This window comes from Lissotriton helveticus, chromosome 7, assembly GCF_964261635.1.
Source record: "Lissotriton helveticus chromosome 7, aLisHel1.1, whole genome shotgun sequence".
In the NCBI taxonomy this organism is placed as follows: Eukaryota; Metazoa; Chordata; class Amphibia; order Caudata; family Salamandridae; genus Lissotriton; species Lissotriton helveticus.
This window is the reverse complement of record NC_136068.1, coordinates 380,232,935-380,246,736: the sequence shown is the minus strand read 5'-3', so window position 1 is coordinate 380,246,736 and position 13,802 is coordinate 380,232,935. Positions and strand designations below refer to the sequence as shown.

The 13,802-nt window shown below is 41.3% G+C and overlaps 1 protein-coding gene across 1 annotated transcript in view; it reads right to left on the bottom strand.

Annotated features, from left to right (window-relative positions):
- FAM83C (family with sequence similarity 83 member C) overlaps positions 1 to 13,802 on the bottom strand; it is a 299,208-nt gene that overhangs the window by 56,038 nt on the left and 229,368 nt on the right. The window contains exon 2 of the mRNA XM_078652196.1: positions 13,444 to 13,611. Within this exon, the coding sequence (XP_078508322.1) occupies positions 13,444 to 13,611 (168 nt within the window). The remainder of the gene's footprint in view (positions 1 to 13,443; positions 13,612 to 13,802) is intronic.

Here is a 13,802-nt window from a genome sequence, read left to right as displayed (position 1 = left end):
TAATAATTTGTACCTCTTAACCCCTCTGGTGCATTTTGTTTGTTCAGCTGTCTACATATTCATACATGTAAGTCCTACGTTAATAAATTGGTGTTGGATTTCTTTTGGGCTATGTTACTTTCTTATTACATTTTTTTTGTTACTTCTGAATGCTTTACACTAGTTCTTTTGATAAAACCTGACTGCTTTAAACCACAGCTACCCAAGATTGAGCTAAGGGTTTTACAAACTTGCTAAACTGATTCAAGACAGGTTTGTGAGTTTAATACATGGGGAGGTCGCACAGCCACACTATACCCTAAACCGCATTTCCTCAATGGAGTCACATACCATCCCCCACAACAGCAGGTTAGCCACTAATGCAGTTTAAAATGTATAAAAGATTAGATGCTACTCGGGCATTCTAAAATCTGGCTCTTATGAACTTGTGAAGAGTAAGGTTAAGGGGTGATTAACAAACCACTGAGGTAATACAAACTGGGATTAGGCCCTGAGGAGGGTGGTGCCACCTAATAATAGATATCACCAACTTGGCTTTGCCTACAGGACAGAAAAGACAAGGCGTGGCTTGTTCAGGTAAGAGCGGTGGAACGGGGAGTCAATAGACAACGATGAAGGAAACTTAAATTTAAAAAAATGAAAAACACTTTTTTAATTTATTTCCCTCGTCGTCATTTGTCGAAAATCCCCCCTGCTCTTACCTGCACGAGCCATGCCTGAAAAAGACCCACTAGAGAGCTCCCTAGTCTCAAACAATTCTTACCTGTGTGGTAGCATCTTAGGGTCGGTTTTATTGGTGATCACTTTCAATTCCAAACAGACAAGGACAAAAAAATACCCCTCAAATCATAGACCATCATCTCAAAAACACACTCTAGTTTAGGAAAACATAGATTGTGTTAATTTGCAGCCGTATCTCCAATCAGACACCACACTTAATATCTTGGCCACTCTTCACTATCTGTAAGGTTTAGTTTCTTTTACCTTCGCCTTCTGCTTCACCCTGTACTAATCTACTTCCCACTTCCATGTCTACAGCATTGCTACCCAACCACTAACACCAAAGCATGGACGCATGTAAAAAAAAACTTACAAATACGGACAGTACATCATTCTTTCTTAATAACTATCAAGTGTCTTTCTTTCCTCTCAGATCTGGCAGTCTTGCCTTGATTTGTTTACTCATTCCTCTTTTTTCTTCTATACCCTTTCTTTCTTCTTTCTAGTCATTCTTTTTTTGTTCTACCAGTACTTATCTTTTTCCATCTTTTCCTATCCTTTTCATTTTTTTTTGAATGTTCTATTCCTTGTACTATGTTTTCTGTTCCTTGCTATGTCGTTCTTGGTACTTTTTCGCATATCTTCTCAAATCAGTGTACTTTTGTCGAATATTCTTTGTATTTGTAATATTTCTGTTGCTTATCTCTTTTGTTTTAGTCGTTCTCCTGCAATGTGTTCACCCCAGATGTTCATCCTCTTCCTTTCCTCCCACCGTGTGTAACCTTGTGACGTGGAACGTTCGTGGTTTGGGTCACCCCGTCAAACGTCAAAAGGTATTGTCACATTTATCTAAGCCTAATTCACAGGTTGTTTTTCTTCAAGAGACCCACTGTACAGATTCAGAATCTTCAAAGCTCAAGAGACAATGGGTGGGTCAAGTTGTCTATTCTCCTGCTGTCAACAACAAGGGAGGTGTTGCAATTTTATTTCACAAAGGTTTAGGTGTCCAAATTCTTTCCTCCAAGGCTGATACTGAAGGTCGATGGGTTATGGCTAAAGTTGTGATCCAAAACAAAACATTGGTTTTTGTGAACATTTATGGTCCTACCCGCCCTGCTCCTGAATTTTGGAATGATGTTAAAGTTCTTATTTCCTCTATTGACTGCCCCAATATTGTCATTTCTGGTGACTTTAACCAATGAATGGATCCCTTTTCTGACAGACTCTCCTCAACTAAATTTCGTCCCGACAAAACTTATAAATGTTTCCAATCTGCTATCTCTTCCCGTCCCTTATACGATGTATGGAAAACTTGTAATCCTGACACTCTGGAGTATACGTTTTACTCGAATGTACACCACACCAGATCTAGGATTGATTATATTTTAGTTAGTAAGTCTCTCCTTCCCACATTGCACAAATCTGAAATTGGCTCTATTTTTATTTCGGACCATGCCCCTGTTTTTGCTACCCTTGACCTTACCCTAACCTCTTCCAAATTCAGTCGTTGGAAATTTAACACGTTCCTTTTGTCAGATGCTGTCTATATGAAAGAGGTTCAGAATTTTATAGTTGAGTTCTTCACTTTTAATGTTCCGACAGACACATCGGTTCCCAACAATTGGGACGCTTTCAAAGCTGCCCTGCGGGCTTTTACAATCTCTTATGTCAAAAAAAAAAAAGAAACTCAATTCATCTAAGTATAAGGAACAACTTACCTCTATTAAACAATTGGAACATTTGTATTTCTCCTCCAAAAACTCTGATGCCCTCCGTAATCTCGTTAAAGCGAAATCTGAATTGAATAAAATAGCTACTACTGAAGCATGTTATACTCTGTTGAAGATTAAATCTAAGTTTCATGGAGGTCAGAATAAGGCTGGTAAAAAGTTGGCGAATTACCTCAAAATAAAATCTGAACGTAAAACTGTGGGCCCTATTCTAAATGACTCTACAAACACACTAGTTACTTCTGATGAAGATATTGCTGAGGTTTTCCATACCTACTATCATAATCTTTATACTGATGACACACGCCCCACCGATCAAAATTTGTCTTCTTTTTTTTAGGGTCTCCCCCCTCCTCCTGCACTCCCTGATGAATTTGCTCAATTAGAAAAAGACATTTCCTCTCAAGAGATCCTTCAGGCCATCAACTCCTTAAAAAAATCAAAAGCTCTTGGTCGTGATGGTTTGCCAATCGAGTTTTACTCTGCCCTCCATGCTATTTTTGTCCCTAAATTACTGCAACTGTTTAATTCCTTCATTGTTGATGCTAGGGCTTCGGGGTCTTTCTTGGATGCACTTATCGTCATAATTCCCAAACCTGACAAGGATCATTCCCAGTGTAAAAACTACCGCCCTATTTCCCTGATGAATTATGACTGTAAAATTTTTGCTAAAATCCTCGCCTCCCGTCTTGATTCTCTCATACCACTTTTAATTAAAACGGATCAAGTTGGTTTTGCCAAAGGCAGACTTGCCGCTGACAACGCCCGTATGTTCGCTAATGTCATTTCCCATAGTAAACACTTCAAAGCCCCTCTAGCTGCCTTATCTCTTGATGCGGAGAAAGCTTTTGACCGCATTAATTGGCAATTTTTGTTCCGCACATTGCACTGGTTTGGTTTTGGTCCCTCTTTTATTTCCTTGGTTAAACTCCTTTACTCAGCTCCCCGTGCCAGTATTTTTGTCAATAACCAATTTTCTTGTTTCTTTCCCTTATGTAGGGGAACAAGACAAGGTTGCCCCCTATCCTCGCTATTGTTTATACTCTGCCTTGAACCCTTTCTTGAGCGTCTCCGCTCTAATTCCCAAATAACTGGCTTTAAACTTTCCTCTGTTGAAACTAAATTATCTGCTTATGCAGATGACATCTTAGTCTACATGTCTAATCCTGTCACGTCACTTCCCCATTTTATGAACGAAGTCCTCCTTTACTCCTCAGTCTCTGGGTATAAACTCAACTTATCTAAAACTGAAGTACTACCTCTAAACTCTACTTGCTATCAATACATGTTTGACTCCACTGACTTTGCATGGTGTTCCTCCAAAATCAAATATCTGGGCATTTGGTTTTTATCGTCCCTTATTGAAACTCTCAAAGCTACATTCGCATCCCTCACACAGAAAATTCAATCCCTCCTTCAAAGTTGGTCCCCCTTATTTTTATCTTGGTGGGGTAGACTTGATACCATCAAAATGATGATTACGCCTCACGTATTATATACTGTTTCAATGCTTCCCATGAAAATACCGAATGTTTATTTTACTCGTTTAAACTCTATCTGCTCCAAATTTTTGTGGAATAACAAACACCCTCGCATTGCCTTACATAAACTCATACGTCCTAAAACGGAAGGCGGGGTTCTTTTCCCTCATTTTAAGCTCTACCATTCTGCCTTCCTCATTAAGCAATCCTTTTCTTTAGCTTTTGACTTTCATGATTCCCCGATTCCTAAATGGATTACTTTTGAACGATCATTACTACAAGGTTTTTCGTTTCAGCATACTGTTTTTATGTCCAACTGCTCGTTTTTATCTAAACATACGGTTTCAAAACACTCACAATCTCTATTGCATGCTACATTCACTAAAGATTTGTCTCCAATCCAATGTTTTTTGTCATCTTGTGTCTGGTATAACAAATTCCTCAAATATAAGGGCAAATCTTTCTACTACAAGTATTGGAAAGAAAAGGATATTGTATTTGCACATCAATTTTTCGCCAATAATGTCATTATTTCTTTCTCTGAAATGCAAGTTTTGTACAACCTACCCATGTCTTGTCTCAAGGAATATACCATTATTACTAATGCTATAACTTCAAATTTATCAATCCTTCCTTCCTCTGATAACTTACCCTCTTTTTCTCCCACCTCTCCCCTTTATCCCTTATTTTCCCTCCACCAACCTAAAGCTGCCCTTGTCTATAAATTATTGTCTTCCAATGTTCTGGATCGGTCTAAGTCAGCTACTGAAATTGCTTGGGAATCTGATTTGTCCGTTTCTCTTTCTGTTGATGACTGGAATTGTATATGGAGCAAACTGTTTAAGACTTCTGTTGCAGCCCGCATTACTCAATCATTATATTTTATTTATCATAGATCGATACTCACTCCACTTAGTATTGCCAAGTTCTCGCCCTCATCCCCTACTCTTTGTTGGTCCTGTTCTTTACTCCCAGGTTCACTTAAACATCAATTATATGACTGTCCCTCTGTTTTGGCTTTTTGGAACTCTGTTTGGGATATTTGCATGCGCATGTTTAACTGTTCTGTTCCCTTATCATTCCTAAATGTGTTTTTAGGCTCTGCTTCAATTGATATTGATATTGCTCCTTCTAGTGCAAGATTACTGGACTTATTCATTGCTATTGCGTTTAAAGTAATTTTATCTTGTTGGAAGGATAATTCCAAATTATCTATTCTTACTTGGTGGAACTTCATATGTGATGAACATAGGATTGCTATTGCTTCCTCTTCTTCTATCTCCTCTAAAGTTAAATCTGATCTTCTTTGGCTCCCCTTTTCCAACTATCTTTCATCCTCCTCTTCTATCTGATTTTTGGGCCTTTTTATCCTCAGGTTTTCCTTCCTTTCTTCTTCTCTTTCTTCCTTCCTTCTTTTCTCTTCTCTTCTCTTCTTTCTTCTCTCCCCTTTTCCTATTCTTTTATCTTTTCTTCTCTCTATCTTTTCATATTTTCTTTTATTGCTGAACCGTTATTTTATAGTTTGTTTTTGCCTCACATGTGTTTCACTTGGTTCTCATGTACTATTTTATCGTTTTTGTATTGAACTTTGTTTAAACAAAATAAAAACTTTCTTAAACTGAAAAAAAAAAATATCGAGTGTCTTCCTTAGATAAAGGAAACAGTGTTTAGAGACATTTTTAATACTACTATTTTACTGTTCGAAGTCAGGCAACGACATGTTTATATGGCCCTGTTGTTGCTATTATTAGTTTTGCATTGGTGCGAATGTGGAGCAATTTCTGACAAGGTGCTAGGAACCTTTAAATCTCTAATTAATACCTTCCAGAGCTGACGACTCAGCTACATTTTATTGTGTGACTTTTCTTTAGAACTTTATATTCGTGATCTCCATTCCCTATAAATCACATATCGGTTTTAAATGAACGGAAATATTACTGCAGAATGGAATCGTATGTTTTAAGGCTTTTGTTAATAACAAAATGGCCAGATTCTCTTTGTTTGCCATCCACCGCTGCCACATCCTGACATTAAAAGGACTTGGATTAAGACTGCACCAAGTATATCTGAGGCTGGTACTCTATGCAGATAATCTTCGTGCCGGATCTTCGTGCCGGCTCTAAACAAGGATGACAGCAAGAAAACTTAGATCGGGGCGTTTGCTTTAGGGCAGAGCCTGTGTAAGAACTAAATCAAACCCCTTACGAAACAAGGACACTTCAGTCCTGCGGTTGAAAGGGAAAAAACAAATATTCAGCCTATGGGAAAGGAGAAAGGAGAACAATTCTCAAGTAGAAATAAATGTATTGACTAATTGGAATGGGCTGGACAATGTGTCCAAGAATGATGATACAAATGTTAACATTGGCACCAATGTGGTTGGGGGTGTTAAATCGCATACAGTTGAAGCAGAGTCTGTGGGAGGATATCTATTAGACAACCAGAAGCATCCAGTACGGTGCTCTGGGGGTCTGATTGGCTCTCATGCTCTTTTGGTATCTCCAGGTTCTCTCTAGCCATCATCAGAGAAGGCAAACGGAAACCTACAAAGAACACCACCTGCAAACATAGAAGAATCCCTTGGTCCCTGTTTAGTAGAGGATGTCCAAAATAAGGACTTTACCCTACCCAATTTGGATTTGGAGCTCTGCAGGAGATCTATCTTTCATGATGCTAGTAAGATCATGGAGATGGCAGATACCCCAGTAGTAATAGCTCTTATAGGATTGAAATTATTTAACAGTACCCCCCTCTAATACATCTAATAATTCTGTCTTGCAATTACACCTCTCTCTGACTCCTGATCTAAATACTAGTGACACTCAACACAGTCAATCCCTAAGAAAAGAAGTAATAGTCTCGGATTCGCTAGCATGCTTAGAACGACTATTATTCTCTATCCTAAAGTTACTAGAAACATTTGTACTGGAAGCCATACAAGCCATTTCTGACACCGCACAAAAAGCAAAAAGCTTGGAGGGTTCATCTAAAGGACAGATCAGGAAGAATTTCCTATCTTTAAAACCCAGCTAAGCGGTGGGAAAGATGATGTATCAGGGGCCTTGCATCTGAAAAAGAATGGGAGAAAGGAAAAGAAGAGAGGAAAAAAAAAGGCAAAGAAGAATTTGCTTTGAAGAAAATATAGAGGTTATAACTAGTACAGAGACTTTTATTCAGCCCCTGCAAAGTACATCACGAGATATGGAGCCGGAAGATGACTTTGTAAACTCTCCAGACAAAGAATTAAAAGCAGAGCTGATGGTGGCCTATGAGGACCCCCCATGAATATTCTGGTTCTCAAAGGAGATTATGTTAATGTCTAAGTTGAGGGGCATTAAGCAGCCATAACAGTAGAACAAAAGGGGTCCGTTAACTCTACTCCGTCAGCACTTAACCCCTTGTCTGTCCCTTTACCTGACTCTGGTAAAATGAGAGGCCATTTAGAGACAAATAGCATAAAACCTCTCTGAGAAAATATGGATACATTTATACTAGATTGATTCCTCTGTCTGATGCAACCTTAATATTAAGTAGGGCTTCACTACTTAAATGTTTGGCGGAGGTCGAAAGTTTGAAGCTTATACACAGTAGTGATATACATGTAGTCTCCATCTCAACCACTGTAGTTTGTCATCATTTGAGGGTAATGTTCTATTCCAAAATTATTGTAAATTTGATATTGAAATGGTCGGAAGGCCGTCAAAGTAGGGGGATTGATGTTATTCCATTTTTTGAGGAAGCCCAATACAGAGCCCTCAACAATATGTCTTTGCCAGCCCAATTATTTCCAGATCGTGGAGGATCCTTGCATGAAGCAAAGTAAATTAAAAATGTTATCAATAAATATGGTAGACAAGTGTCATTTAAAGAATGCCCCTCCCTTTCCCTTAGGCGGAACTCTAAAGATGAGAGACCCAAATGGAACTGCTTTACCAGTGCACTGTCGAGTGTGTCTAACAGTAATCACTCACAGCGGCCATCCTACTAGCAATAAATGAAAACATCATGTCCTGGAATGCTGCAGGCATAAAGAATAATATTCTTTATTCCTGCAGCATTCCAGGACGTGATTTTTAGCTACTTTATTTGAGCACTTTAAATGATGATGTAGTGTGCCTCCAGGAGACTTGGTGCATAGAGGATTTGATATGTAGAGATTTTCTCACTGTAGACTGTAAAGCTACACCTTCCAGGAAGGGACACGCAAAGGGGGGGTGGCCTGTCCACTGTTGAATAAGATACAATGGAATTACGATTGCTACAAAGATCCCAGCAATCTATTTCTGGTGGTAATGTTGTTCAGCCCTGATGAAAATGCGAAAGTCCACCATTGATGTTGATACATGTCTATATTCCGCCAGACGCTCCTTATGGTGTTTTCTTAAATGCGGTCTTCTCCTACATTAAAAAAGTTAACGATACAGAATTTCCCCCTCATACAGTTTTGGTAGGAGACCTGAATTGGAAGATCTTTAACTCTACACAGAACAGATTTCGGGACGAAGAAAAAGAGGAATCCATGCGGATTCCGCCAGCTCTTTTTCCACAAACAATACAAACCAACAAGAGAGGGAAAATGTTCGCTGGTGAATTAAAAAAGATCGATGGTCTTATAGTAAATGAGAGACTTCCATCTGACTCACTGGAAGCTTTTACATGTAAAACCTCTAGGGGAGAGTCAATTTTAGACTACGTGGGGGTATTAAATGTCTTTTTTTCCTGTTGAAAGACTTTAAGGTCTCAGATTCCTTTTGTAGTGATCACAAGTTATTAACTCTCCTTATAAATTTTTATTAGATGGTGAATCTGTTAGTTTTACCAAGAAAACAGGGAGATGTTATTGGGATAACAGGGCCACATTAGGCCTTGATAGTATCCTAGAGACTACCTTAAAGAAACTGCCCGGCTGGGCAGGAACAAAAATAGCAAGTTTTAATACATGTATGCAACAACCAGTGGAAACTGCAAGGAAGGTGAATCAAAGGAAAAGTCTTGAAGTGGTCAACCATTTCCTTCTGCCGCTAAATCTTGAAATAAATACTCTAGTTAGGGAAAATTATCTGAATTATTCCTCTGAAAGATATTATAGCCACCACTAAGTACAGACATATATTTCTTGGAACCTGCCACATGGAGTGCGCTGTTTTTGGCTATTATAGAGGCAGGGTATGCTCCCTTGAAATCCTTTATTGTCTAAATGGTATGGTTCATCACTGATTTGTAATTTGTGCAATAATGACCTACAAGATGTTAAGAATGTATTATTTATTTGCCCAGCATTATTATTGTGTCAGAGAAAATAGCTGAGACCAATATGTCTACAGCTATCTATTCTTTCGGCCTCATTAATTTATTCTCTTTATGAGCCACCAAATGAAATATTCTGTCATGCCAAACCGGCGATGCAGCGCACAATGTACTTAGTTTTTATTTATTTATTTAGTTATTGAACTCCGTTCGGCATTAATCCGGAGTTTACTACCCCCCCACCCCGCCACTCCCCTGCCCCGTAGCACTCCCTCCAGGAGCCGCTACTGACCTGTAAGTATTTGCCCTTCCCAGACCACCATACCTCCCAACTTACTCTTGTTTGCGGGGGGTCCAATAATCCTTTGCCTCATATCTGCATTCCAAACAAATTACATACCTCCCATAGACCAGTATTCTGTCTGTTCTAAAACCTGTTCTCACTTTAATTCTTTTTGTAATTTCTATTGATTTCAGAGCAATTAACATTCAGAATCACAGAATGTGACCTACGTTGAAGGCTCAAAAGGTTTAGACTGGGGAGCAGAAGAAAGCTATGGTACACACAGCACATCAACCACACTAGGATGATGCGATTACCTCACAAATATGCTTTGGTATCATTACAACTGCCCTGCCCCTGAAAGAGTATAATGGGCACAGCACAGCTCAAGAAGCTATTTTGTGCAATTTATGAAATATAGATGCAGCGGCATCACAGACCTGACAGGACCTTCCAGAACACAACTATCAGCACTGATTGGCGGAGGATGTGGGTGACAGCTCACAAACCCTCATGAAGCATTGCCCCTATCTATCAGCGGTGGCCGCCATAAACAAACGGTGGTAGTGTCGCATGGGAGGGGTTGCTGGGGGGGGGGGTCACTCACTGCGGGGCGAAATACATTCTTAAATTTAAGAAAAGAAAACGTACCTTTTGCTGCAGGGCACCTCCAGTGTTGCGTCTCCTTGCGCTGCCTCTTCTCTTTCTGCCTGCTTGTCCCAGCAGCCATTGGACAGACTCCCTTTCCAATCCCCGCAATGAAGAGCAGCGCTGGGATTGGTCAGAACAGGCAGAAAAGACGCCCTGCTCTGACCAGGGAGTCAGCGGGGATTCTCCAGCCCGGCTACTCAAGGCAGCTGGGCTGGGGAAAACCTAAGTGTGCATGTGTATTTTGGTCGGCCTGAGATGGCCGGCTAAAACACATATGCGCACTTAGGGAGTGGAGTGCGTGTAGCACTCCGCCTCCCATGCCTAGGCCCCGTCCCTCCCAACACCGCTGGCTCACAGCCGGCAAAATGCAAAATGGAAAGATGCAAGAACATTGTTTTATTTTACAATTGCTGGCTCTGAGCCAGGCAGTGAGGCGACGCACCTCCGCCATCGCAGAGGAGCCGCCACTGCTATCTATATTTTGTAACTGTGAGTAAGCTTTCAATGTGCTTTATTGGATTTAGGGAGAGAATGTATTCTGGCGGTTTAAGCATTAACTATGGAACAAAAGACCCGGGGTTCTAGACTGTTTCTCTAGATGAGTGTTACTTAAAGTACAGCACAGGGGCCGCTTACCGCCCTTCTGACCGATACGTGCAGCCCCCTGGTGAACAGCTACACCTGGCTGCTGTTTTCTTGACTATGCACTACCATCTGTCATGCCAAACCGGCGATGCAGCGCACAATGTACTTAGTTTTTATTTATTTATTTAGTTATTGAACTCCGTTCGGCATTAATCCGGAGTTTACTACCCCCCACCCCGCCACTCCACTGCCCCGCAGCACTCCCTCCAGGAGCCGCTACTGACCTGTAAGTATTTGCCCTTCCCAGACCACCATACCTCCCAACTCACTCTTGTTTGCGGGGGGTCCAACAATCCTTTGCCTCATATCTGCATTCCAAGCAAATTACATACCTCCCATAGACCAGTATTCTGACTGTTCTAAAACCTGTTCTCACTTTAATTCTTTTTGTAATTTCTATTGATTTCAGAGCAATTAACATTCAGAATCACAGAATGTGACCTACGGCGAAGGCTCAAAAGGTGTAGACTGGGGAGCAGAAGAATGCTATGGTACACACAGCATATCAGCCACACTAGGACGATGTGTTTACCTCACAAATATGCTTTGGTATCATTACAACAGCCCTGCCCCTGAAAGAGTATAATGGGCACAGCACAGCTCAAGAAGCTATTTTGTGCAATTTATGAAATACAGATGCAGCGGCATCACAGACCTGACAGGACCTTCCAGAACGCAACTATCAGCACTGATTGGCGGAGGGTGTGGGTGACAGCTCACAAACCCTCATGAAGCATTGCCCCTATCTATCAGCGGTGGCAGCCATAAACAAACGGTGGTGGTGTCGCATGGGAGGGGTTGCTGGGGGGGGGGGGGGGGGGTCACGCACTGCGGGAGAAATACATTCTTAAATTTAAGAAAAGAAAACGTACCTTTTGCTGCAGGGCACCTCCAGTGCTGCGTCTCCTTGCGCTGCCTCTTCTCTTTCTGCCTGCTTGTCCCAGCAGCCATTGGACAGACTCCCTTTCCAAGCCCCGCAATGAAGAGCAGCGCTGGGATTGGTCAGAACAGGCAGAAAAGACGCCCTGCTCAGACCAGGGAGTCAGCGGGAATTCTCCAGCCCGGCTACTCAAGGCAGCTGGGCTGGAGAAAACCTAAGTGTGCATGTGTATTTTGGTCGGCCTGAGATGGCCGGCTAAAACACATATGCGCACTTAGGGAGTGGAGTGCGTGTAGCACTCCGCCTCCCATGCCTAGGCCCCGTCCCTCCCAATACCGCTGGCTCACAGCCGGCAAAATGGAAAATGGAACGATGCAAGAACATTGTTTTATTTTACAATTGCTGGCTCTGAGCCAGGCAGTGAGGCGACGCACCTCCGCCATCGCAGAGGAGCCGCCACTGCTAACTATATTTTGTAACTGTGAGTAAGCTTTCAATGTGCTTTATTGGATTTAGGGAGAGAATGTATTCTGGCGGTTTAAGCATTAACTATGGAACAAAAGACCTGGGTTTCTAGACTGTTTCTCTAGATGAGTGTTACTTAAAGTACAGCACAGGGGCCGCTTACCGCCCTCCTGACCGATACGTGCAGCCCCCTGGTGAACAGCTGCACCTGGCTGCTGTTTTCTTGACTATGCACTACCATTGAGAAAGATGTTAAGTATACTGGCAAGCATTTATTTACAGGTTAACTGAAGTTGAAGCAAGGTAGTGCCCAAAGTGTCAGGCACCACTTAACTTTAGGAATACCTTCATTATTTAAAACATCTAGCAACAGACGTGTAAAAATATGATATCGTTTCATCAAAATTCAAAAAGTGTATTTCATTAAATGCAGAAGTTTTTCACCTGCATCAGATTATAATAGTGCATTGAGAAGTATCTTTTTTAAGTGACTTCACCTATGTCAAGCAAGTGATAAGGGCAATACCATGACAATACAGAATGCACATCCCAAAAAAGTGATTACACCACATCAAACTTTATAACTGAAAATTGCACACATTTCCTAGTTGCATCCGTTTTCAAGGGCAAACCGGAGGGTGAGTCCCAACCAACATATCGGAAAGGTACACACTTGGCAACAGCAAAATTAACTTAACAGCTTCATGTTTTCCCAGGGATCGCGTGCCTCGTTCCTGCCAGGGCACCTTGCGGCATCTTAGCCCATGCCCCAACACTGCCGGAATACCCACGGTAGAGATAGAAGTGTAGGGACCACAGTCAGGTCAGCCCCCCACACCCCATTCTTCCAATCAGCCTCATCCCATAGATACGCTCTCCTGATAAGAATTGGTGAATGTGCCTTCTGCCGCTCCTATAATCGCATCGACATTGCTCTGTATATTTTGGTCAGGGCTTTTTATAGTGTGGGATACACTAACTAAGGTCGCCAACCTTTGACCTCTTCCAGCCCTTCTGCCTGACGAATCAGCCCCACGCATAAAGGACCATAGCCCTGCCCTGCACCTGGCCATGGCATTGGGTCCTTCTCTCCTGCCCTCTACTTATTGCTAAATGGCACCATTCTGTGATTTTTCGGTGTCCTTTCTACCATTAGTCCAATTTATAACATAAAAAAAAACTACAGTAGGCCAGAGAAGGAAACGAGGGACGCATCAGAAACTAAACTACTCCAGCTACAACGTCCATGTGAATTATACTAAATTAGCACAAATCTTCCAAGTTAATTATATTATCTTAGTGAGAGCCACTGTAGTTGTCTTTAGCGAGCATGTCACTTACTGGTACTTGAATACTTTTGAAATCCAGTTTCTCCCACATTTCTATGAAATAGTGAAGATTCTTCTCATCAAGTAAAAGGTATACGGGAACGTTTCTTTTGCTCGCAGCTGCCACAAGATCACACATTATGTCCACATCTGTGAAGAGATCCATCACAATGGCAATCACCTAGAGGAAATGGAAAGAAAATAAATGAACATTTGTAATTACACAAAATGTATGAAAACCGTTGCTTTGCTATACATCAACGAAAAAAATGTCTCTTTTCATTTTAACACAAGATTAGGTTAGATTAGTTTAGATTGATGCAGTCTTTTAAGATAATCTGTGGGCGGAGCCTGGAGGCAAGCAAAATGGCT